At 44.3% G+C, this 24,020-nt stretch overlaps 1 protein-coding gene across 1 annotated transcript in view; it reads right to left on the reverse strand.

The window, feature by feature from the left end:
* Positions 1-674: 674 nt before the first annotated feature.
* Positions 675-24,020, reverse strand: part of SIAE (sialic acid acetylesterase) — a 38,559-nt gene continuing 15,213 nt past the window's right edge. The window contains exons 4-10 of the mRNA XM_082749011.1: positions 17,441-17,579; positions 13,681-13,858; positions 12,182-12,291; positions 11,498-11,631; positions 4,692-4,846; positions 3,276-3,465; positions 675-1,858 (exon numbers count right to left, since the gene is read on the reverse strand). Of these exons, the coding sequence (XP_082605137.1) occupies positions 1,607-1,858; positions 3,276-3,465; positions 4,692-4,846; positions 11,498-11,631; positions 12,182-12,291; positions 13,681-13,858; positions 17,441-17,579 (1,158 nt within the window). The 3' untranslated portion in view covers positions 675-1,606. The remainder of the gene's footprint in view (positions 1,859-3,275; positions 3,466-4,691; positions 4,847-11,497; positions 11,632-12,181; positions 12,292-13,680; positions 13,859-17,440; positions 17,580-24,020) is intronic.

Consider the following 24,020-nt stretch of genomic DNA (forward strand, 5'->3'; position numbering starts at 1 on the left):
TTTTTGTTAGTGTCCAAATCTACAGTAATTATAAACTTCATTTTTCAAATACTAAAAAGTTATTTTCATTTGGAAAATAAACTGAATTCCCGCAGAATGTTTTAAATGATTCAGCCATTAAAAATGAAGTTTCACATGACTTCTCATTAATTTATCTACTTCTTGAAGCTAATTTCTTCCCTGTGTTACACTTGGTGATTGGGGAAGGAAGGAGCCTGGGCGTATGGATCTTGATCATGTCAAGCCACCTGCGAATTAGAAAAGCCCGTGTGCATGTGTGTTGCCAGAGGGGAGGGCAGATTTACTTTTTCTCAGGAGTCTATTCCTAGGTTTGTGGTTCCCCTTAGGTCAGATGCATACGAGGTCAAGGCATGGGTGTTGGGAGTTAACTGTACAGCAAAAGCCCTCTGAGGAGCCAAAGCTCCTTGCAGACTGTGTAGTTGTATTGGTTTTTTACAAAATAAATCCTGGCACTGACTTGGGGGTGCTCGGAGCTACACCGGGGCCCCGTGGGTCAGGTGCTTCGTGCTTTAGTTCTTTTTCCCATTAAGGGAGAGGAAGCTACTCATGCTTCAGAGGACAATTTACAAACCTGTTCCTAACCCGGTTTTGATGGGCTATAAATTGCCACTAATGATTATATTTTGATTTCCAGATTCCAATAGATGACACAGTTATCAAGTTGCTGTTAGCTGTTTTTAATCAACCAATAAACAGCATTACAATTCTTAACAGTCCACACAGAGCACGCTTTCACATTTGTCCCATCTGGATTATTTTTCTACATGCTTATCATGGAGCTTTATTTTCAGCCTCTTTTTTCTTCCATCTGGGTTATCCTTTTTATAGGTAAACCTCTTACCTTAAAAAGCCTGAGATTATACTGAACCTGCTTGCTTCTCAGGAACCTCTGTTGTCAAGTCCTGAGCCTGTGACTCCCCCACCCGTCCCTGGCTGCCCACATACGTTCCTGGGCCGCTACCAACGCCCCCATCTCCTCCTCCCTCAGGCAGCCCCTCCGCGCCATCCCACATGCCTGCACACGGGGCTGGTTGGTTTCAGACAGTCACATTATCATTATTTAGACTGAAGGAACAGAACTGTTTTTGGCTTTGAGAACACAAATAGGGCTAGAAAGAGTTCAGTTCTACATAAGGAAAAACTGTTGGGAAGTTTAGAAACTTTGTACAGAGACTCAGTAACCACTAGCCAGATCCTGTAAAGAACACATAAATAATGAGCCTTGAAATCTCTTCCAGCCGTGTATTTCCACCCAACGCTGGACATAAGGTCACAAAAGTGTGACACCGCACGCTCTCCACAAGGCAAGTGAATGACACAGGCTGCATTTGTTTGTAGCTGGGAATTAGTCCAGTAAGACACTAGGCTGTCTAGGGGACAAAAGGCAAGCATCTCCTTTGCCTGCCAGCACTGGCTTGTCTCCTATTCAGAATCTAGAAACAACCATGTGCTGGCTGGGAGCTGGCCAGGCGGCTTTGCTATTAGTTGCCTTTAAAAGCATTAGTTGTCATCACTTCAACACCTAAATGCCCAAATCTCAAGGACCCACACTTAAGTCCAAGATGAGGGTCATGAGGCCACTACGTCACTCAGCAAGCTCGCTGTGCTTGCCCCGCCTTGGGTCTGTCAGGGACGCAATGAAGGGAGGGGCTGGCAGGGTGCTCCTGGGGTGGTACAGGGGGCACTGCTTATATTCACAAGGCCACGTGGTCCAGGCGTAGCGAACGGCAGCCAGAGCGCCACGGCAAGAACGGATATTCAGGGCCACCGTCTGGGCTGAGAAAGCGTCCATGGGAGCTGGGAGCCACTTGCACTGACGGTCACGGCAACATGAGACCTAACAAGAGAATGATAACATCGCAATGCTTGGGTCAGTGAGGCCATTCCAAAAGACTGGAAACAGGGGTCACAGGGAGAGAAGGAGCCACACTTAGCCAAGGATGCCTTTCCTACAAGAACCAGAACAAACCCGAGTTCAGGTTGGGTTTGGTCAACACAGCCATAGTGTGATGAGAAATGCTCATGTGATCAAATCAATCAATCAATAAACCATTCAGTGACAGGGAGACAAGGAGGCATCATCACATAGAGCGTTTAGATCACACGATCCCAAATTCTAATATATTTTTGAATGTAGGCTCCCAGCAACATCCGCGTCTGACCAGATGGCACAGCAGGCAGAACTGAGCCGATGGAGCGGTCCAGCTGCTGTGAGCGCTCTGGCCCGCCCAAAGGAGCTAGGGAATGAAGAAGGGGCACAAAGGGACCTTGGATAATAAGCCTCTCTCCAACCAGAAACAATCCAAGGAAGGGGACATAAATTATCCAGTACCCATAGGTGAAATTCTGTCCTGCTCCCAACTAGGATTCTGGGTCTGGATGACAGGCAGACTGCCAGCCGCTGACTACAGGGGAGAACTGAACTCAGCATGGAGACTTCTGGAGAGCTAGAATTACCTTAGCCCCAGTGTCCAGAGAAGCTCAGGGCGGTTTAGTGCTGCCCAAGCACCTGAGGCAAGTGGGTGTTGCAGCTGGGACGCCAGAGGAGAACAGCCCTAGAGAAGCTAGTGTATAATTCAAGTTGGTCTTCCATGTTCTTTCATTCCCTCCAGTGCCCTCTTTTCATACACTGCTCCCCCCACCCCATCCAGCCTGATGGCCTCAGGTTCCCAGAGACGCTCATCTCCATGTTCCAAGAGGAATGCCTCGACCTGCACCCCCAACCATGGAAGACCCCTACAAAGGCCTCGTTCCACAGTGGGACGAGGCTAAGTGTGGCTCCTTCTCTCCCTCGCTAGATACTATTAGAAAGTAGTTTCATTACATTAATTCACACTGACTTACAAACCCCCAAGCTAAGCCTCTCAAAGGAAACACTAAATTGAAAAATATATTAGGATTTGGGATCGTGTGATATAAAAAGACATCCAAGGATGAGGGAAATACTCAAGAGTAAGGAATCTTTCAATAGGTAACCTCCACAGAAAGCCCCAAGCCCTTACCAGAGCAAAGATGGCTGCTCTGGGAGCAGAAATACAAAAGGAATATTTAATATGAATTCCTTTCCTGGACTGTCCTATCAAATTACCACTAAGTGAAAGAATTAATAGCTACTCAGTCACTCCTCTGAGATAAACTCCACCCTACTAAAAGCCAAGCTCTGCCTCACAGAAATGTTACAATTAGAGATGGGCCTCGGTGTGGAGAAAACCCTGACATAGGATGAATCCCTACTGTTTCAACATTCTTCTCACCTCAAATATCTTGTCCTGCCTCTGCACCCGGATTTCCTGTGAATACGTGACGTTGAGCAGCCCCTTGTCAGCCAGGAGCTCCATGTTCTCAGGCAGTGGTCCTTGAAAGATCAACTTCTCACCATAAGCCACAGCCCGGGCCCCCAAGTGCAGCCTGTAAGCCACTGTCTGTTTGTCTCGAGGGTGGATGCTGCAGGAGAAAGAACAAGCAGAGAACTTGAGCGCAACAGTAACCACACTTTAAAAAAAAGAAACAAGAGAAAAGGATTACACAAAGCACCCTTCAGGAAGATAAGAATGAAGCTGACTAAATCTAATAGCCAGTGACCAGTGGCTTGTCTGTTTAGGAGACATGGTGAATTGTGACCATAAATGGGGCTCTGGGCCTCCTATGGGTGAGAAACCATGAAAAAGCAGGTGACTTAGAAGGAAGGAATAAAGGTCCCCCAGGGAGGGAGGAAAGGCACTGGAGGAGAGCTTACGCAAAATTCTTCTAGCCACTGAAAGTCCTGTGTTTCGTCTGAATCCATCGTTCATCACTCAGCCCCCTCCAGGTTTTATTCATTCAATAAATCAATCTTCATTTGTTCAAAAATAAATATTTGGGGCACCTGGGTGGTTCAGTGGGTTAAGCCTCTGCCTTCGGCCCAGGTCATGATCTCAGGGCCCTGGGATCGAGTCCCGCATGGGGCTCTCTGCTCAGCGGGGAGCCTGCTTACCTCTCTCTCTCTCTCTCTCTCTCTCTGCCTGCCTCTCTGCCTACTTGTGATCTCTCTCTGTCAAATAAATAAATAAAATCTTTTAAAAATAAAACAAAAAAATAAATATTTGTTCAAGTTCATACTATAAACCAGACACTATGAGTTGGGCCCCATGTCCCTTCAGATCCCCCTGTATCCCACAGCTAGCATGCGGTAGTCAATGGAGCCATTCACAGATATCCCATCACTGCCCCTCTGAGTTCAGGGAAGAAGTCCACTTCCTGCTCTCCCCCAAGCCCGAAGCTTGAAGCCCAGCAGAGCCAGATGACCTGCTCTGGCCAATGCGATGTGAGCAAAAGCTCCTTTCACCACCAGGGGGAGACTTTAAGGTGCCTGGAAGCCCAGACCAACTTGGAATCTTGTTGCTCTGGATCTGTGAATGACTCTAACCGGCAAAACCTCTCTGATGACCTCTGTTGACCTTCTTCAGACATGTGGTGTGAACAAGAAATAAAATGTCCTTGCACCAGGCACTGAGATGTGGAAGTTTAATTTACTGCAACCCATGCCAGTGTAAATGATGAACAGATAATGCTCCTAAGGTCCAGTCCTTAGGGCACCCACTCTTTGCCCTCTCACAAGTAAACGTCACAGTGAAGGCCACAGACAAAGAACAGGGAGTATTGTTCAAACAAAGCCCAAGAAGCACCCGTACCTGCCAAAAGGTGACTTCCTATCACAGAGATCCATTGCTACTGCCATGAAAGTGTTGGGCATCCTTGCGTTGGGGACATAGCCAAAATCTGCTGTTTGATGCCAACGGATCTGGGGGAATGTGTCATCTGAGGTTGCAGAAAGATATGAAGATAACTAAAAAGCAGAGAATGTTGCATCAGAACCCTGTCCTAGAGTCTTCTTCATAAGCTTCTGCTTCATTCATTCATTCAAATGCTCATTCAACAAGTACTTAGTGAGCTTCTTACCATTGTGGCTGAATACCCCTCCCCCGACACCCCAGTGTGTCTGTGCTGTAACGCCCATCAAGAGGCGGAGCCTATTCCTCCTCCCACTGAATCTGGGCTGAGCCTGTGATATTCTCCACCCAGCAGAATGCAGTAGAAGTCACCCTCGGCCTCTGAGTCATTGTCCCAAGTGCCCTGGCCTTCTGATTTCATTCTCCTGGCCCCTGGGGATGGCCAGGTAAAAACAGTCCAGCTGCGCTCCCGGAGAAACTACATGGAGATGGGGCCTTGGACATTGGAAGATCCTTAGGAGGGAGAGGGGTTAATGACCCTATGGGCTCAGCAGAGGGGACAGTCACGTGAAAGCTTGAGACTTCAGTTCAAATTGTAGCCACAGAAGCAAGCCGGGCTGACATCACATCAAGCAGAGCCAAGCCGCCCCAGCTGAGCCCTGCCTGACCCACCCATGGCATCATGAGCAAATACAATGGCTGACGTTTTAAAGCCACTAATTTTGGGGGTTGTTTGTTACATAGCAACAGGTAACTGACACATCGATCTAAAACATGTTCAAGTGCTATAAGGAACCTGAGAGGAAAGCATCTGTGAGCATGTGGTAAATTGCAGCAAAGACCCCAATTCTTCCCCCCTTCCTACAGTCACATCTTCCTGCCATCTGGCTTTGGGGTTTCTCCCAGGAAAAGAAAGGCTGGGTTCCCCCACCACTTTCTAAGGTGGTTTTCTTTGGTCAACAGACTGAAACAGAAGTTAGGACACATCAGTTCCTAGCCTCAGCCTCCAGAGACCCGTGTGGTTCCACTTGCTGTGTCACATTTCTGCTGTCGGGAGAATGACATGCCTGGCCTAGTCCACAGCACTCTGCAGAAGGGTGAGCGCCGTGGGACGGACTGTCCTCCTCTAACCCACTCCAGCCAAGCCTAAGTGAGAGCCCCCACCTGCCACTGACCCACAGAGATATGAAAGAGTTCGGTGGTGCTCAGTCAAGATCAACCAGCCTCCAGCGACCCACACATGTGAGCTACAGTAAATGTTATGCTAAGCCATGGAGTTTTGAGGTGATCTGTTACATAGCAATAGCTAACTGGTACAAGTACTTCCCAGCTTTGTTGAGGGGACAGACCCGTACATAAGAAATGTTAAAGAGTAATATAAAATAGCATGAATTAAATGCTACAATGGAGGCACAGACAGCAAGTACTCTGCATTAAAGTTTATTATTCTAAGACACAGGACCTCAGAATATGTTGGGGAAAAAAAAAAAAAACTTGGATGGGCCCAGAAAATATGAGTAGTCACTACAAACAGGATATGTCAGAATCTTATAATATGCAAACCCAAGAAAGAAAAAGGCAATTTTGAAAGCAAGAGAGAGAGTAATCGAGCTGAACTGAAGGGTTTATGTAGGAAAGACAATGTTGTTAAGACGGTGAGGCAAGTGTTTGGATAGCGTTTCTAACTCCCCCACAAGCAACAGGGGATCACTATGGAGGTGATGGTTGCAGAACACTGTGAATGTACTAATGCCACTGAACTGAATGCTTTAAAATGGTTAATTCTGTGTGAATTTAACCTTAATTTAGAAATTAGAGAGCCACTGAAAATGATAAAAGGACTATTTCAAAGGATTAATCTAGTGATCGTGCAAATGATTCTGTGAAGAAAAGAGCCCAAAAGCAGAGAGGCTGACTGGTTTAAAAGCTACTAGAACATTCTAGACACATGAGATAAAAGGCCTGACCTAGGAGAGCAGCAGAAATGGGATGGGCAGGAATAAGACAGCCTAAAAGACAAAATGACAGAAGCAAGCAACCACCTGGATAGGGGATGGGACCCAGAGAAAGGACAACACCCATCTCGGGATTCTGCAAGTGTAGGTAAGGCCCTTTATCGGCAGACTTCAAGGTAACCAAAGGAAGAGTAGATGCAGAGCCCAACTCAGTCAGCAAATTCTTTAAAAAGGGGAAGTCTGAAAAGAGAAGTCTGAGACTCTCTCCTGCTGGCCTTCAAGAAGTCAGCTGCCCTGAGTTCTACAGCTTCAAAGAAACGAATTCTACCAACAGCCACCTAAGCTTGGAAGACAACCCCAAGCCTCAGCTGAGACCCCAGCTCTGTCCAACACCTTCACTGCAGCCCCGAGCAGAGGACTCAGCTAAGCCAGGCATGCCAGACTCCTCGCCCACACAAACTGTGAGATAAGAAATGTGTGCATCATTGTTTGAAGCTGCTAAATATGCAGAAATTTTTTATGCAGCAACAGAAAACTAACATACCAGGGAAAGAACTTTCCAGGCAGAAGGAAAGGAAAATGGCCGGCCCTAGGGCCAAGTATGCCTGGTGTGCTGGAAGACTAAGGTAGCCAGTGCAGCTGACGTGGAGCAAGTGAGGCAAAGAGAGTTAGGGCGTGAGGTCAGACGGGCAGTGCGGCAGGGGCGGACCGCCTGTCGCTTTGCTGACCTCGCTTGTGTGGCGGAACCACTGGAGCCTTCTGATGCAGCTTACATTTCAAAGGATGGCTTTAACTGAAATGATGAGACTATCGTAAAGGGGAGAAAAGGTAGAAGCAGGAAGACCAGAGAGGAGGCAAGACTTCAAGGGAGAGATGATGGCACCTCAGACTAGTGCAGGAGAAGTAAGGCAGTAAAAGGGCGTCTGACTCTGTAACATCCTGAGTAAATGCTTTCATCTCGACTTAAAGTCGACAGACTCCTACTCCTGCAGAAGACAGAGCTCCTGGGAAAATTCTTTAATATTACTCAGACGCATGTGGTCCCAACCCTTCCTTCCTCACTTCTCTGATATTTATATCACCCTGTTCTCTGAATTAGACCATACCTTATTCTTAGCCCCTGTCCAGCCAGTGAGAGGCATCAACCCGCCACCCCTCTTTCACAGCCATGATCTAACAGGCAGTCAGGTCACAAGCTGGAAAACGGAGCAAGCACGCTATCTTTGGACGCCATTTGCAAATTTCTGTCCCCATGAGGGGAGCTACGTCATGTAGAGACTGCTCCCCCAGCCTTCTCACTTTCAGAGCGAGCAAATACCTGAGATCATCCCGACAAATGTGGCCAAATGGAGCTTTGAGCACAGGAAGTGTTCTGCTTCTTGACCTTCTAGAAAATCCTCAGGAAAACCCTGGAGAGGTTGCAATGGTAGAAGAAAGGACACGATCTTGAACCAAGGGGACACTTCCAGTTCTCTTATTAAAATCTCTTGGGCAAATCTGCTTGAACATAGGAAATGATAAAAGCTGCTGAAGCTTCATAAAGGAACTTGGTGAGAAGACACAGTGAGTGACCCTACTCCTTCCCACACCACCGCCAGAAAACTGAGAGCAGAACCGTGGTCACCAGCCAGTGTCACGATGAGGATCACGGCAACAAAGCTACCAGAAAGAGTCTAGGGTAAGTACTAGCCTGAAGCACGAGAGAGAGAAATGCTAAATGCAGCCACAGCAGCCCAGGAAGTTGTTTCAAAATGGCAGCAGGGAGGCCCGTTTCGTGGCTTGCTCTACTCCAAAGCGGCCACACGGAGGCACCAGCAGACTCCATACCCAAAAGAAATTCATGTTTTCCCAGATCTGAGATCTACTAGGGTGCTGTTCAGCCTCCCACAGCAATGAGTAGAAATACTGCTCCTAATGAAGGCATATGATTGGCCACAGAATAATGAAGTGGCCACACTCAGGGCACTTTACAACAGCATACTGCATTCTGCAGTCCACTCCACCATTCCTCCAGACCCTTGGTACAGACTTCCTAGCCTCCTAGCCTCCTAGTCTTCCTTTCCTCCCACGCTCCAGATCACCTTCCTACTACCTCTCGCACACACGTATCTAACTCCACTGAGCTCCAGTCCTCCGTCTCTAACGTCTCTCTAGCTATTGCCACCATCATTTCAAACTCAACACTGCTATAAACTCATCTATCCTCGCAGACCAACTGTCCCTCCACATGTTCTGACTTCTAACATTGATAATAATTAAGACTAACATTACCTGGCATGGGCCAGATTTTATATGGATTAACTCACATAATATCTAAAATAATAAAGATAATAATAAAAATAATGTTTTAGGGGAGTCTGGGTAGCTCAGTGGGTTAAGCCTCTGCCTTCAACTCAGGTCATGATCCCACGGTCCTAGGATGGAGCCCCACACAGGACTCCCTGGTCAGCAGGGAGCCCGCTTCTCCCTCCCCTGCTCCCCAGCTTCTGCTCTCTGTCAAATAAGTTAAATATATTTTTAAAAATCACATGGCTGGAGTCAGAGCTGGATTTGAATCCAGGCAGACTAGCTCCACAGCCACGTGCTGAACCACTATTTTGTCATGTTTGATATGTCTCCTTGAAGGTATACGTTTGCATTCTCAGCTTTCCACAAGCAACCAACAGATTTTTGTTGATGATGATCGCTAAAGCCGGGAGACTAAGGGACTTAGTCTCACGAAACAGAAAGGCCTGAGTGCAAGGACCAGGTCTCTCTGATTCACGTGCTATTTCTAGCACCTTACACAGTTCATGGCATATAATAAGCATACGACACATGGCTGGTATTGGCTGAAGTCACATTCAAATCACCATCTATACAGCAAAGACAAAAAAAGAACCACAAAAGTCCAAATGGAGTTTCCACCAACAGAAACAGAGAGCTGATGACAGGGCTTGCTATTTTGATAATAATGAGTAGAATCATCTTGTTTTGAAGTCAAAACAAATGTGAGAAAGGAGAAAGAACACGGTTGTAAAGTAATTATAAGTGGAAAGAAGGTCTATAAAAATCTTTATCCAAAAAAAGGTATGGTGAAATAGGACAGGGTGGGGGAGATGTGAGGACGGCAAGCGCGAGGGATCTGGGGGCCGTGCAGAGCCAGACAGCTGGACGCACGTGCATCTCATTCAAATATTAAAGCCTATTCCATTATCACACTGTGAGTTGGGCCCCGCTTTTCCAACACCTTACTTGTTTTATTTCCTATATTCCAGGCAAGTCAGAATGACCGCCCTGCTAAGATGTCTATGTCTTGGAGGGGCCAAACGAACAGGCAGGGTAACACCATTATGAACTTGGTTAAATATATTTCTTCCTTTTCAGCAAGAGGAGAGCAGAATCTTTCCAACTAGTTGCCACTAATTAAAAGTATGATTTCTCTTGACATCTTTTTCCATTCATGTGTTAGGCCGTATTTAATGACTGCCAACCAGTAAGGTACTGGGACGCAAATGTGATCCAGGAAAAAGAGGTCATGTGTACAACTGACATGAAAGTAACATGGGGAAGGAGAGGGTGCTAAGTACCCCATGCTAAAAACTCCCAGAAAGCTTCCTAACCTGATACCCAGGCTGAGGTCTGAGGCATGAGGTTGGCTAGGAAAGTGTGGGAGAGCACAAGCAGTGGGCGGGCAGTGAGAGAGCAAAACGTCACTGTTGGTGGGGAAGGGGCAGCACTGGTTAGGGAGGCTGTGGGGAAGTGGACATTCTCACACATACCTGCTGAGAGTATACAATTAATCCAAATTTATACACTTCTACAAAGAAACTTGAGGACATGTTCAACGCCTTAAAAAACGTTCAACTTGACCTAGCAATTTCATTTCTGGGAATTTATCTTACGGAAAGAATTAAGTACATATGCAATGATTTAGCCACAAGGAAAATAAGCATGCTGCTGCTTTTAAAAGCAAGGTGTTTAAAGCAACCTAAGGGCCCATTTATTGAGAACTAGTTAAATAAATTAGAATACAGCTGTATTTCAAAGTACTCAGCAATTATTACAAGTTGTGCTTAAGATTAATATTAACTGGCATGAAAAAATGCTCACAATATAACATTAAGGCAGAAGCAAGCTATGGTACAATGTTATGGTGTGGATCTCACTGCAAAAACACATGAGTGAAGAGGTCTGCCTATGTCAGGATTGGGGAATTAGAAATGTATATACAACTGATGAACCACTGAACACTACATCAAAAACTAATGATGTACTATATGTTGGTTAATTGAGGGGCACCTGGGGGCCTCAGTGGGTTAAGCCTCTGCCTTCAGCTCAGGTCATGATCCCAGGGTCCTGGGATCGAGCCCTGCATTGGGCTCTTTGCTCAGCGGGGAAACTGCTTACCCCCCACGCTCTCTCTCTCTCTCTGCCTGCTTGTGATCTCTGTCTGTCAAATAAATAAATAAAATCTTAAAAAAAAAAGAATGTTCTATATGTTGGTTAATTGAACATAATAATGAAAAAAAGATAAAAATAAAATAAAATAAATAAAGTGGAGGTTCAGTGACCAAAAAATGTTTCAGCTTCTTTGTTGCTTACTTTTAAATAGCTTTAATGCACATATATACCTTTTTTAATAAGTATTAATCACTTATTAACCTTATGTTGCAGATGCACTTGCCCATCTGTGAACTGAAATGAATTAAGTCTTACACTCATTTCTTAACCAGACAATGAGGGCAAAAAAAGGAATATGGATCCCAGGAAAGAGACCTCCACAGCACACCCCCACACCGATGCCCAAACCTTCCTTCCCTCAACACATACCTGGACAAATCCAAATGGGAAGAAACGCTCTGTCTGCCCCTGGGACCCCCAGTGGAAGGTCTGGCGCCAGTCTTCAATGAGCGCAGGGAATGTACAATTGTACAGGTCCCTGTTAAAATCCACGTTGGACTCCCCTAAAAACAGTCCAGATTGTGAGAGGTGAGTGCTTGGGGTGAGTGCAGACACGGCCACACATTGCTCCCCAACCTCTATCCATGCCCTTAGGGAGTGGGCCTTCCTGCAGTCCTTCTGGACTGGCCAAGGGGGCCTTAGCAAACAGGCTGCAAGCAGAGGCTTGAAAAGTATTTCAGCTTTGGGTTTCTCTCTCTCTTGATGCATGGGGAACCCTGACACTGCAATGTCAATGATAAAGAAGTCTAAACTAATTTGCTCAAGGCTGAGAGGCCACTTGAGACCATGTGGCCGTTTGTCTCAAAAGACAGACAGGAAGGAGAAGCCATCCTAGGTCACCCAGCCATCAGACACCTGCCAGGTGGCCAAAGACACATCAGGCATCCCAACAGAAATTAACCAAAGCAGTCTGTACAGGAAAATTACCCAAATAACCCAGTGAATGGTGAGCCAAATAAAATTATTATTGTCTAAGTCACTCAGTGCTGGGGTGCTTTGTTAAGCAGCAGAAGCTAACTGATACAATGGAGAGACAGCAGAATGAGCACTCACCCTGGTACCATATCACCCCTTTCAGAGTCATGTTATGCAGTGGGTGGATCATGGCATTCCAGAGAACAGAGTGCTTACTGGGACCCGTCACAGAATCAGACTGAGTGAACCTGCAATTGATAAGATCCACAAGTGTCACGAGAATGCTAGTGACCGATCACATGATTATCCCGAAACTTGTTGTCTATCCAGCTTTCACTTGGGGTGAAACTCTCATGAAACCACACAGAATCAGACTGAACCACTCTGTTTCCCATGTGAACAGCCTCCAACTTTCATATCTATCCAGGTTCTCCCTGGGATAAGTGTATCAGTCAGCTTTCTGTGAGTCCAGAGGGGACCATCCCAGTTTCCAGATAAGGTCACTAAGACCAGAGAAGAGAAGTGTTTTATTATGAGTGTCTCATGCAGACATTTTATCTAACCAGCATTCAGTGGATGGACACTTGGATTAATTTTTCTTCTTATCTTCCTTATAGCTAAAATTACTGCATAGATGCTTAATTATGTCCTTAAGATAAATTCCCAGAAGTGAAATTCCTGGGTCAAAGGGCATATTTTTTCAAGGCTTTGAACACATTCTTAAATTTCTCTGTAAAATACATAGATGAGTTTATACTCATGGCAGCTGTATATGAGAATAATGCCCACTTCCCCGCACTGTCAGTGGAGTCCCTTCCTGTCCCCAGGGATCTGGGAAGCCTGGCTTGAGATCCCTCCCATTCTCTCAGTTCCAAAGCTCACTGTCCTCCCTCCCCCACAGGCGTGTCTTTACCTGAGCTACACCAAGAGCTCAAGTCCATCCTCTCCCCAGGGGCCTTCCCAGAATGAATGAAATGATGTCTGAGAAAGCAGTTCACATCCTGTAAATCTCTGTGTTAATATCAGTGTCGGGATTTTATTAACTACTCCTTTCTCCCCAACTCCACGTCTTCTTCTGGATCCTGCTTTTCCTGATGGTGCTTTCATCATAAGTATTTCATAATCAAATAGATTTCTTTGATCACGTGTATATTTGTTTTTCCTATTAGACTCTTTGTTCTCATGGGCAATACAGCATGGTGGCTGAGAGCACAGACACTGAAGCCAGACTTTGCCCCTTGCCAGTTGTACCCATAAGCGAGTTACTAAACCTGAGACTCGGCAGCTTTATTCACATATGATTTAGGTTAATAGTATCTACACTTCTAGAGGCTGTCGGGAGTACTAAGCGAGTTAATGCACAGAAAGTGATTACAACAGTATCCGACATAGAGAAAGCTTTCAGTAAGTATTAGCTATTAAGGAAAAGGATCGTAATGGCTTCCTGACATATCCTCAAATGAGGCTGGTGCCAAGCACAGTGAGAAAAACACCTGACGTGTTTGTGGAATAAGTTACATACATTCAATACCTATTTGGACATTCAGCAAATCCTTGATTCTCCTGAGAAAACTACTGTCCTTCTTTCTTATAAAATTTCATGGATCTTTCTCCCGTACTTCAGGATACTTTCTTACCCTCGTGCTGGAACACCACAGGCTCTCAGTGGCCTTCCAGAAGACCACGCTTCGATGGGTGTCCCACCCCACGAGGAAGACATCAGCCCGATGGGGTACTTCAGGACATCATACAGGTGGCGCCCGAAGAGCCAGCACACTGCTGACATGTACGTGAAAATCCCATGGCCTAAGTTCTCTGTTGAGGAAAAATTCAAGAAAAGAAGTCAGAAACGCGGTAGTTCTACTGCTGCCTGTAGGTCACCGGCTTGGCACTGCAGAACACCCACACTCCAAACATTGCCAGTGTAATCCTGGGAATTCAAATCAATTTCGAATGAAATAAAATTGACTGAGTGCCAAAGGCCCTTCTACTGGCTGGGATACAGTAAATAAAGAGTACATAAAGTAAATAAAGTAAATAAAGACTTACACAGTAAGTCAAACATTCAGCTGCACAAAATACATGGCAAGATACAGTTGAGTGCCTCAAGAAATACAAACAAGTGGTAAGGGGTTTCAACAGCAAGATGAAGAATAGCAAATGGAAGGCAGATCACAAAAAGCCTATAAGACTGACCCCTCCCCTAGGCTTCCATAATATTCTCTGCATAGTGTTTCCCTGACTCCCCCCCCCAAAACTATTAGCTAGTCAAAAACAGGAACCTTATCTTCTTCCCTTCTGCATCCCCAGTGTCTACTACCTGACGGGGGGCGGGAGGGTCAGTAAATGTCCATTGGCTGGTGTCCGGTGGCTGTGGGTATAAAGGTGGACCCTCTGATGGGCGGGAGAAGGAAAAGGAGAGAGGAGGAGAAAGGGGGGGGGTGTGGAGCTGGCGTTCTAGACAGAGGAAACAATGTGCCAAAAGGCACGTGGAGTAGGAAAACTGTTGAACGGATGTGACTAGAGCCTAGAGCACAGAAGGGGAATAGTGAAAGATTAGATGGCAGGGGAATCACATCTTGGAGGAAAGAAAGCAGAATGCCAGAAAGCCACTTGAAATGCTTGGGAATAAGACTGGTTGGAAGGCAGAACAGCCTCCAAAGATGTCCACAGCCCAATGCCTGCAGTCTGTGGCTATGTTACCTTACGTGGCTGTGGGGCTTTGTAGATGTGACAGGGGTTGAGGACCTTGAGATGGGGAGATTGCCCTGTCTTACCTAGGTGGCTCCCATCTAATCATGAGTTCTTCCCAGCTGTAGTCAGAGAGACGTGACAACAGAAGGAGAGGTGGCGGAAATTTGGAATATGAGAGCGACTTGACCTACTATGCTCTTCCCCAATATCTGCACTGCCTCGCCTTTCTCAGTTGGGACCTCCATGGCCACTCTCCACTGGAAACTAAAACCCCAGCCCAGCCCCAACAGTCCTACATGCACTCCTTTCCCTGATGTATTTCATTTATGTATTTTTGTCTCGTTAGTTTGCTCACCATCTACCCTACCCCTTGATACCCAAATGTATTTGGTCTCCAAGTTTGGAGTGAAAGGGAGCTGGTAGCAAAGTAAAATGCATTACCCAGATCTAACTGATTCCTGAGCTTTGGATAACACGCAGGGAAAGTTCATAGACCAAAAGATTTATCCAAAAATTAACCCAAATCAATTCAGCTCCTGAGTTCTCATAGGGAGAATTTAGATGGTGTGATACTGGCTGGTATATAATGTACTGACTTTATTATTCATTTCCTGTATTCCCCCGCACTAGAACGGAAGCTCCATGAGATCAGGTGTTCTTGCCTGTCTAATTCGCTGCTATCCCCGAAGCACTTAGAACAGTGCTTAGCACACAGCAGGCTCTCGAATATTTGTTGAATGAATTAACACTTGAAAATGTGGGAGCACGCAGGAAACGAAAGATGTTGGTAAGGATGCGGAGAAAGGGGAATCCTTTTACATCGTTGGTGGGAATGCAAACTGGTGCAGCCACTGTGGAAAACAGTATGGAGGTTCCTCAAAAAGTTGAAAATAGAGCTACCCTATGACCCAGCAATTGCACTACTGGGTATTTACCCCAAAGAACAAATGTAGTGATCTGAAGTGGCACCTGCACCCCAACGTTTATAGCAGCAATGTCCATGATAGCCAAACTATGGAAAGAGCCCAGATGCCCAATAACCAATGAATGGGTAAAGAAGATGTGGTATCTATATACAATGGAATATTACTCAGCCATCAAAAAACCAAAATCTTGCCATTTGCAACGATGTGGTCGGAACTAGAGGGTATTACGCTAAGCAAAATAAGTCAATCAGAGAAAGACAATTATCATATGTTCTCATTCATACGTGGAATTTAAGAAACAGAGAAGCCTAGGGGAAGGGAGGGAAAAGTGAAACAGGATGAAATCAGAGAGTGAGACAATTCATAAGAGAGTCTGAATCACAGGAAACAAACTGAGGGTTGCTGGGGGGAGGGATGAGGGATGAGGTTACTGGATGATGGACATTCAGGAGGACACGTGACGTCAGGAGCACTGGGTGTTCTATGCAACTGATGAATCACTGAACTCTACTTCTAAAACTAACAATCCTCTATATGTTAATTAATTGAATTTAAAAAAAGAAGAACATGTGGGAGCAGAGGTTACCAAAGTAAAGCAGGTACAGACAAAAAAGAAAAGAGATGAGAAAAAGCACAAGGGACATTTGGAGGAAGGGATGGAAGAAAGAGAGAGAGAGAGGGAGAAGTCAGAGGGGGAAACTAGGAAGAGGAGGAGACATCATGCAAGTGAAGAATGTGCAGTTTCTTTTTTTTAATTTATTTATTTTTTTTAATTTATTATTTATTTATTTGTTTGTTTGGTGGGGAGGGTAAGAGTGAGAAAGAGAATCCCAAGCAGACTCCCACTGAGCACAGAGGACAACACAGGACTCCATCCCAGGATACTGAGATCGTGACGGGAGCCAAAATCAAGAGTCAGATGTTCAGTCAACTGAGCCACCCAGGCGCCCCTAGAATGTGGAGTTTCTAAAAGCAGTGGTCAGCAGTGTCAAATGCTAGGGTGTCCAGAGAGCATAACTGGAAGAACAGTGCTAGCCTTGAGGTGAGCCCATTGTTGAGGTGGAAGCAGAAGCCAAATTACAAAGAATGAACACAAGGAAAGGCAGTCAAAAGAATGAGAACAAAAAATGTTCTAGAAAAGCTTAATAAAGCAAAGGAGAGAGGTGAGGCATCATGAGAAGGATGTTTATGATGTTCAGTTTTCCTTTGTTTTGTCAGAATAAAAGAAAGGCTAAATCTGAGAGCAGGGCCTGTTTCTGCCCTGCTCACTGCTGTATCCTTGAGGCCCAGCACAAAGCCCGATACAGAACAGGCAGGAAATAAGGATTCTGTGCTAAATGGACAAGGGCATGGAAGACCAGAGCTCGAAGGGTAAAAGAAGGCTATGGAGGAGGTGAGTGCCTGCATCAGAGGCAACCCTAAAAGGATACCAGCCCATTGTGTTCAGACACAGAAACAAAGGAAGGGAGAAAAAAGGAGAAGAACATTGAGGCAGTGGGGAGAACTGCTTACAGAGCTCATGCTGAAAGGCCTCAGTGTGTTCAGCGAAGCTCAAGGAAGCGTCATCTGCTCAGAGCAAGGAGGGAGAGTCACTGGTGGAATCTTGCGAGGAAACATGAAATGGCTACCATCAGAAATTGGGTGGAAAGTCAACAGAAATGAGTAAAGGGATGGTTGAATCACAATAAATAGATCAGAAGCGAACCCAGGATTACAGACTCCACCTAGGGCACGGACCCATTATGTAGGCGCTGGCACATGTTCCAGCATCCCTTACCTGAGGAGGGCTTCGCCCACTGCAGGTCAACCTGAGCAAGGTCCTCCAGCTCCTGCTCTGCCTGAATAAGTGACACGGAGAAGATGCGGACAGACTGATAGGCCACAGTGTTGGCCAGTTCTCTTGTGGCATTGAATATCTAGAAAAGAAACAGGAATGTCATTTCTTACACCTACCTACTGGGTGATCAACTATCCTACTACCTCTAAGTAAACACTGCCAACCCTCAGAGCTCCTTCTAAGCCTTCATATACCAAGACTGATCAAATAAGTCACCAAAACCAGTGATGAGCTAGTCTGAGTCACTTTGAGCCACCTTGATGAACAGAGACCATGATGAATCATGTACCCAAAGAAAAGAGGAACACAGTGAAATTTGAGATCTCAGCGAGCAAGGCTGAATTAGATGAGATTTAGGCTGAAGAAGGTCAACTATCAATTACACCATATAATATAAAAATATACAATAAGAATAAAATACTTCTATTCAGAAAAGGTATCTCATACCATAAAACCATAGCATCAAATTCTTTTCAAAATGGAGCCCAAAAGACCAGGAGGAGGTAGAGTTCATAATCCACAGCACCTAAAAGAAGTGTTTTTAAAGGAACACACCTGAGAAATGACTGTAAAAGTACTGAAACACACTGAAACGTTTCAAATGCTTATATTCTCATCTCATCATGGCAAATCACCCAAGAAAAGCACAGGAGGAGGCAGAGCAGGCACCTTTGAGAAAGGTGGTGTTTGGTGCGAATGTGAAGCGTAGTCCCAAGGAACCAGACAAAGAAAAGTGTCCATCCAAAGACATCACTTTTCCCCAAATCCCTTTATGAAACCTTCCCAGTTGCCAAGAGTATGACGAGAATGGCTTGGAGATTTTCTGGATGAGAACACGCTCTACAGAGGAGCTTCTTTGTTAGTCATTCCTCTGTGAGCTTCCACAAAAGTGCTATTTCCTTCCATCCTGATTTTCTAGTTAGGTTTTTAAAATTTAATTTACAAAGAACATATTATAAATATATTGTTTTGGTTTATTATCTATGTGGGGTTTTTTTTCTTGCCTTCTCTCTGGCAAGAAACTATCCCCCTAGACTAGTCTGGTTTTACCAAAACAAAGGGCTAAAAGGAGCATCAGGAAGCCCAGTTATCATTGGCCTCGTTGTTGGCCTCCGGGAACAAGAGCTCCAGCTGACAGGACCGCCACAGCGAGAGGCACAGGAGGCTGGGAGACTTTCCATTGGCCGCTGGCCACAGAGTGTGCAGCTGGCTCCCTCTCCCTCCCACCCACCACGGAGAATACAGCTGGCCCTCCAGCCCACAGCGTGAGAGAAACTGCCGCCGAGCAGCCAGTGTGCCCCCACAGGGCACTTCATTGAAATAGGCTGCCCCCTGAACTGCCTTTTGACTTGCTATGGAGCCTGCTGTGGCCAATAAGAGGGCCAGCTGCAAGTGAAGTGTCTCTCGGGGTCTCCCAGGGAGCCACAGCCTGAAATGCCCACTGGGTGACAGCCGCTCTAGCCGGACAGAGTGACTGGTGGTCGTCGCTAGCAGGACAGAGATGACAGATGGTGGCGGGAAAATTCCATAGGAAATCCAGCCCTGTTTGTTCCGAGTCCTGCCTGGCAAGCGTACTGTAAAGTAAACAGTAAAGAGTGAAAACAGGCTCAAGTGCTCTCGGTCTATTCTGGCAGGAAAAGTATTTTTCGGCAGCAAGTACCTGTAAAAAGTCACCTCCCTTGAAATCAGCTCCGCTCTCAGCGCGGAGGATCATACGTCGCTGCCATGGGAACAGGGGACGAAACTGCCTCCCTTCCCTCCACCCACACCAGCTTCCGCACTGGGAACTCAAGTGCCTCCTCACAGGGAGATGCCAACGCGGGGAGGTGGTATGGGCGAACCAGCTACTTGTCGTGTAGACCGCTGCGAGCCCTGCAGAGCAGCACAAGGCCACCAGAGTTGGGCGGCTGGCACCCTCCACATTACGAAGCACATGGTACTGGTCCCCAACCCCCCCGCTGGGGAAAACTTCCATTTTCAAACTCACATTGGTGTCCTATCTCAAGCCAAAACTTGAAAGCCACAGCAAGTGTTAAAAATGGGGGTCAGGGGGGTGGGGGAAATTCTTGCTCTACCTGATGGCAATTACTTCTGAAATTGGTACCCTTTCCCAATATCACCAAGCCTTCTTGATGGAAGCATTTCCTCAGGGATATTGGCAGCAAATTTAGGAATAAAGAGATTTCAGGAAGATTTTCATTTAAATGACACTTGGTTTCCCTGCTGATGAAAGGGGAAGCCTTCCTCCATCTGCTGAGATCAAATCTCATCTCATCAAACACCTCAGTGTAATTATTTTTCTACCAAGTATTTAAATGAGGATGTAAATGAATACCAAGGTATTTGAAGTCATTAAGGCTGCCTTGGCTGAGAGGGAAAACCATTGGCTCTCAAGGGACCTGCAGTTCACCATCAAAGCAGCTGCTCCCCGGTGTTCATTTTGTAACCTTTATGCCACATTCTTGAATTAATGAAGAAACGTCAAGAATCTATTTCCTCAGAGAATCTTGGCATGGGGTCTGCATGAGGAAGCAAGGCACATGTGTAAGAATATGTGTGTGTGTGTGTGTGTGTGTGTGTGTGCGCGCGCGCACAGGGGACAAGGGTGAACTTTACTTAAAAAAGCTTTGGATTCTGTAAGTTATAGTCCCTTCTACCACAGTATCATAGAGCAGGTTTAAAGTTGAGGGAATTACTATAAATAAGCCAGCCATCATCATTCCCATGAATCTTTCATTGTAATATGGTACCAACCCTTTTCTTCTGGATTTTGACTTCTCCACGTGTAAGGTAGGAATGTCTGGATATTGAAAACTGGGTTTCCTGTCTAACAGTGGCCATCTTCTTCTGAGCCTAACTAGAAATATCCAAGTCTTAAGACCTACCCTGACTTAGGAGGCGACAGATGAACATTTAGACTCTTCTCCATTTATACACATCTCACTCAGTGTTATAAATAACACTCAATCTTAAAATTCTACTTTACCCTAACAACAAGATGGGCATACAATCTGCCATTGCCTTCATTTGAATGTGAAGAGTGGTAGGTTATAGTAGAAATCTTACCTCCTCAGAAAAGTCACGTGGAGGGGAGCAAAAAGAAGAGATAGACACTGTGTGTACATGTGTGTATGTATACGTGTACGTGTGTTTGTGTGTGTGTTCGTGTCGGTAGTCTTTAAACGAAAAGGAGGAAAAGGGATAAAGAAGGAGTCATATAAAGCACTCTTTTGATCAAAAAAATAAAGTTTTACACAGTGTTAAGAAACTGGAGAATTTGGTTTGGATACTGTCAGCACCTAAAATATTGTCTTGCAAACTAAGCGTATGATTTAAAGCAAAAAAAATTTTTTTAAAAATTAACTCTTGGCTGTGTCAGAGGGAATCTTTTTTCTGTCTTCCTATATGCCAGAGCTTGTAGCCTTGGTCTAATACAGAAGATGCATAAGAGTAAATTCTAGGCAGAGAGAATGTGTTCACTCTTAACAATATCAAAATCTCATTCAGCTTGACAGAAAATGGGATGAGATCCCCTGGCATAGACTGCTATTGGGAACCTGACTGTATAGATACAAATACATCTGGTCCATGACTTTCTGTGCAAACAGGGAACTACAATTAAAACATTAAGGAAAGTACTGTTTTCCTTAGGGAGTTATACAAAACCATGCTTTCTCTTAAGATATAAAACTTCAATTTTGCTTCCACTCACTAGTGCTGAAAGGGAGCCCCGTTAAAATTCACCTTAATAAACATTTAAACTCAAAGGTATCCATATATTTAAGAGGGCAGGAAGCAAGAGTAAATAAGATATCAGTTATGAAGACATAAATGCAAGAATTTAGATTCTGAATTACAAAACTAATAAAAAATGAAGTAGATATGTCCAGAGTAGAACCTTTTTAGTAGCACTATTTAGTGATTGGTTAACAAATGAAAAAGAAAAAAAAGCAATCATGGGTAGAAGAAACAGAAGCAAAACAAGAAATCAAAGTATGTGAAAGGACCCAATTTTATAATTTTCTTTTAAGATAAATGAACTGAGATCACAGTGTCATCATAGAGATTTTTTAATCTCAAATTTAAGTATTTCTCAAAAATGGAGAAGTAGGTAATGAGAGAAAGGCAGGAAAATAAAAATCAACTTAAGAAGAAATTAAGTTTTAGGAAGACCTGGGAAGACAATAAGGTTTTCAAGTTCTTAGCCGATTAAAGGAAATAAATCAAAGTACGCAGAACATATCTGTGCCAACCCATGATGCAAATTAAAGAATTTATTCCTAAGATTCCTTGTATATAATATGACTCTTCATTGTAAATAGTGCATTCGATAAATATTTAAGAGATTAGTTAAGTCAGTATCAATTTCCGTTCTTACAGCTTTCTTTTAAAAATTAGTTATTTCATGCTCATTATAGAAAAATAAGAACATACAGATAAGCAAAGAAAATCAATCCCAGTTTCAAATGTGTCAAAGAACTTAAGTCAGAGTAATTTCTCTTAAGTTCTGATACTGCACAGAAAAATCTTTACTCCTCTTTCAGCAATACTTTAAGCGGATTAGTTTCAATATTATCTATGAACTTGCTAATACACTATTCAGCCCTGATTCCAATTGAAATGAAACCACAACAGTCTCCCTTACTTTCTTTTTTTTAAAAGATTTTATTTATTTATTTGACAGACAGAGATCACCAGTAGGCAGAGAGGCAGGCGCAAGAGAGGGGGAAGCAGGCTTCCCGCTGAGCAGAGAGCCCAATGCGGGGGCCGATGCGGGGGCCGATGCGGGGGCCGATGCGGGGCCCGATCACAGGACCCTGGGATCCTGATCTCAGCTGAAGGTAGAGGCTTTAACTCACTGAGCCACCGAGGCGCCCCTCCCTTACTTTATTTTTAAGTCAGATAGCTTCCACCAAACCAATGAAGCCATGACAATTCGGAGGCCCAAAGCACTAAACCTATCACACCCTATCCCAAAATCCAACCTCCTCATTCTAGATAGTTTTGGGCTTTCATTTGGAAAGTAGAGCAGATTTTAAAAAGGAAGCTGAGTGCTAAAGACATAGAGCACCAAGGCTTTGTGCTACCACTACTGTCTTGCTAGAATACCAAAGTACGAGGCATGCTTCCCTTGGCAACTTTTTCCAGTGTCCTTTCTATCCAGCTTTACTTAAGAAACCTCACTCAATCAGAGGAGGGGCCCTATTCTCTAAGAGCAATGAAGACATGAACCTTCAAAGTGAATTTCATCACTGACTGACATTGGCAAATCAGAATTCCCTTGCTCTGTCCCACTTGATTCTCCATGTACTCTATGTGCCCCATCCCTCCTTGGGAGCCTACCAGTGCTCTTCCACCCAATATTCTAGCAGTGAAGCTCTATATAGTTATATAATAAGGGAGGAGAAAAAATATGAGGTCTCAATATTTAAGAACAGTTACTCTTCAAAGACCACGACTGAAAGAGAGAAAGAAGAATTGATGCCAACGAAAGAAATCCTAGGCTATGAAAAAACTGAGCAAAAATAATCATCACTGGCCTATTATCTCTCCTTTCTGTGTAAAGAAAAAACACATCTAAACATATTAATTTGACATACGAATATATATTAATTTCATATATGATACCCAAGTGAAGTATCAGGATGTCTTCAGCTTACCTTGAGATAGTTCTCACACACACACACACACACACACACACACACATAAACCAAATATGACAAAATATTCACAACTGTCAATCTAAGTGATGGGTATATAGGTGTGTATAAGTCTCTTAATTTTTGTGTGTGCTTGAAATGTTTTATAATAAAAAGTTTAAAAACATAGTGACATCTTACTTTTAGACAGCAGTTTTCAATTTATAAAGACCTTTTAGAAACAAACACAATAATTTAATCTTTGTAAATTAGGTCAGTACAGTCATGAAAACTAAGTCCCAGACATTTAACAAAATTCAACATACTTTCATGATTTAAAAAAAAAAATTCAGACAACTAGAAATAGAGAGAAATTTCCTCAACATGATAAAAGGCACTTATGAAAAACCCACAAGTAAGATCACACTCAGTGGTGAAAGAGTGAAAGCTTTCTCCCTAAAACCAGGACAAGAAAAGGATGTCTGTTTTCACCACTATTACTCAATATCACACTAAAAGTTCTAGCCAGAGCTATTAGAAAAGAAAAAAGAAATAAAAGGCATCCAAATAGGTATAACTATCTCTATTCACAGATGATATGCTAAGTTTCAGGGTACAAGACCAACATGCAAAACTCACTTGTTTCTATATACCAGCAATGAGCAGTCTTATGAGAAAATTAATTTATAATAGTATCAAAAATAATTACTTAGGAATAAAGCTAGCAAAGGAGGTAAGAAATGTGTACATTGAAAACTGTAAAATGCTGCTGAAAAAAAATAAAGATGTAAATTAATGGGAAAACATCCCTTCATATCAAGTAGGCTTAACCCCATTAAAATGTCAATATTACCCAAAGCAATCTATAGATTCAACACAGT

The sequence above is a fragment of the Mustela nivalis genome (assembly GCF_964662115.1).
Source record: "Mustela nivalis genome assembly, chromosome: 9".
NCBI classification, from domain to species: domain Eukaryota; kingdom Metazoa; phylum Chordata; class Mammalia; order Carnivora; family Mustelidae; genus Mustela; species Mustela nivalis.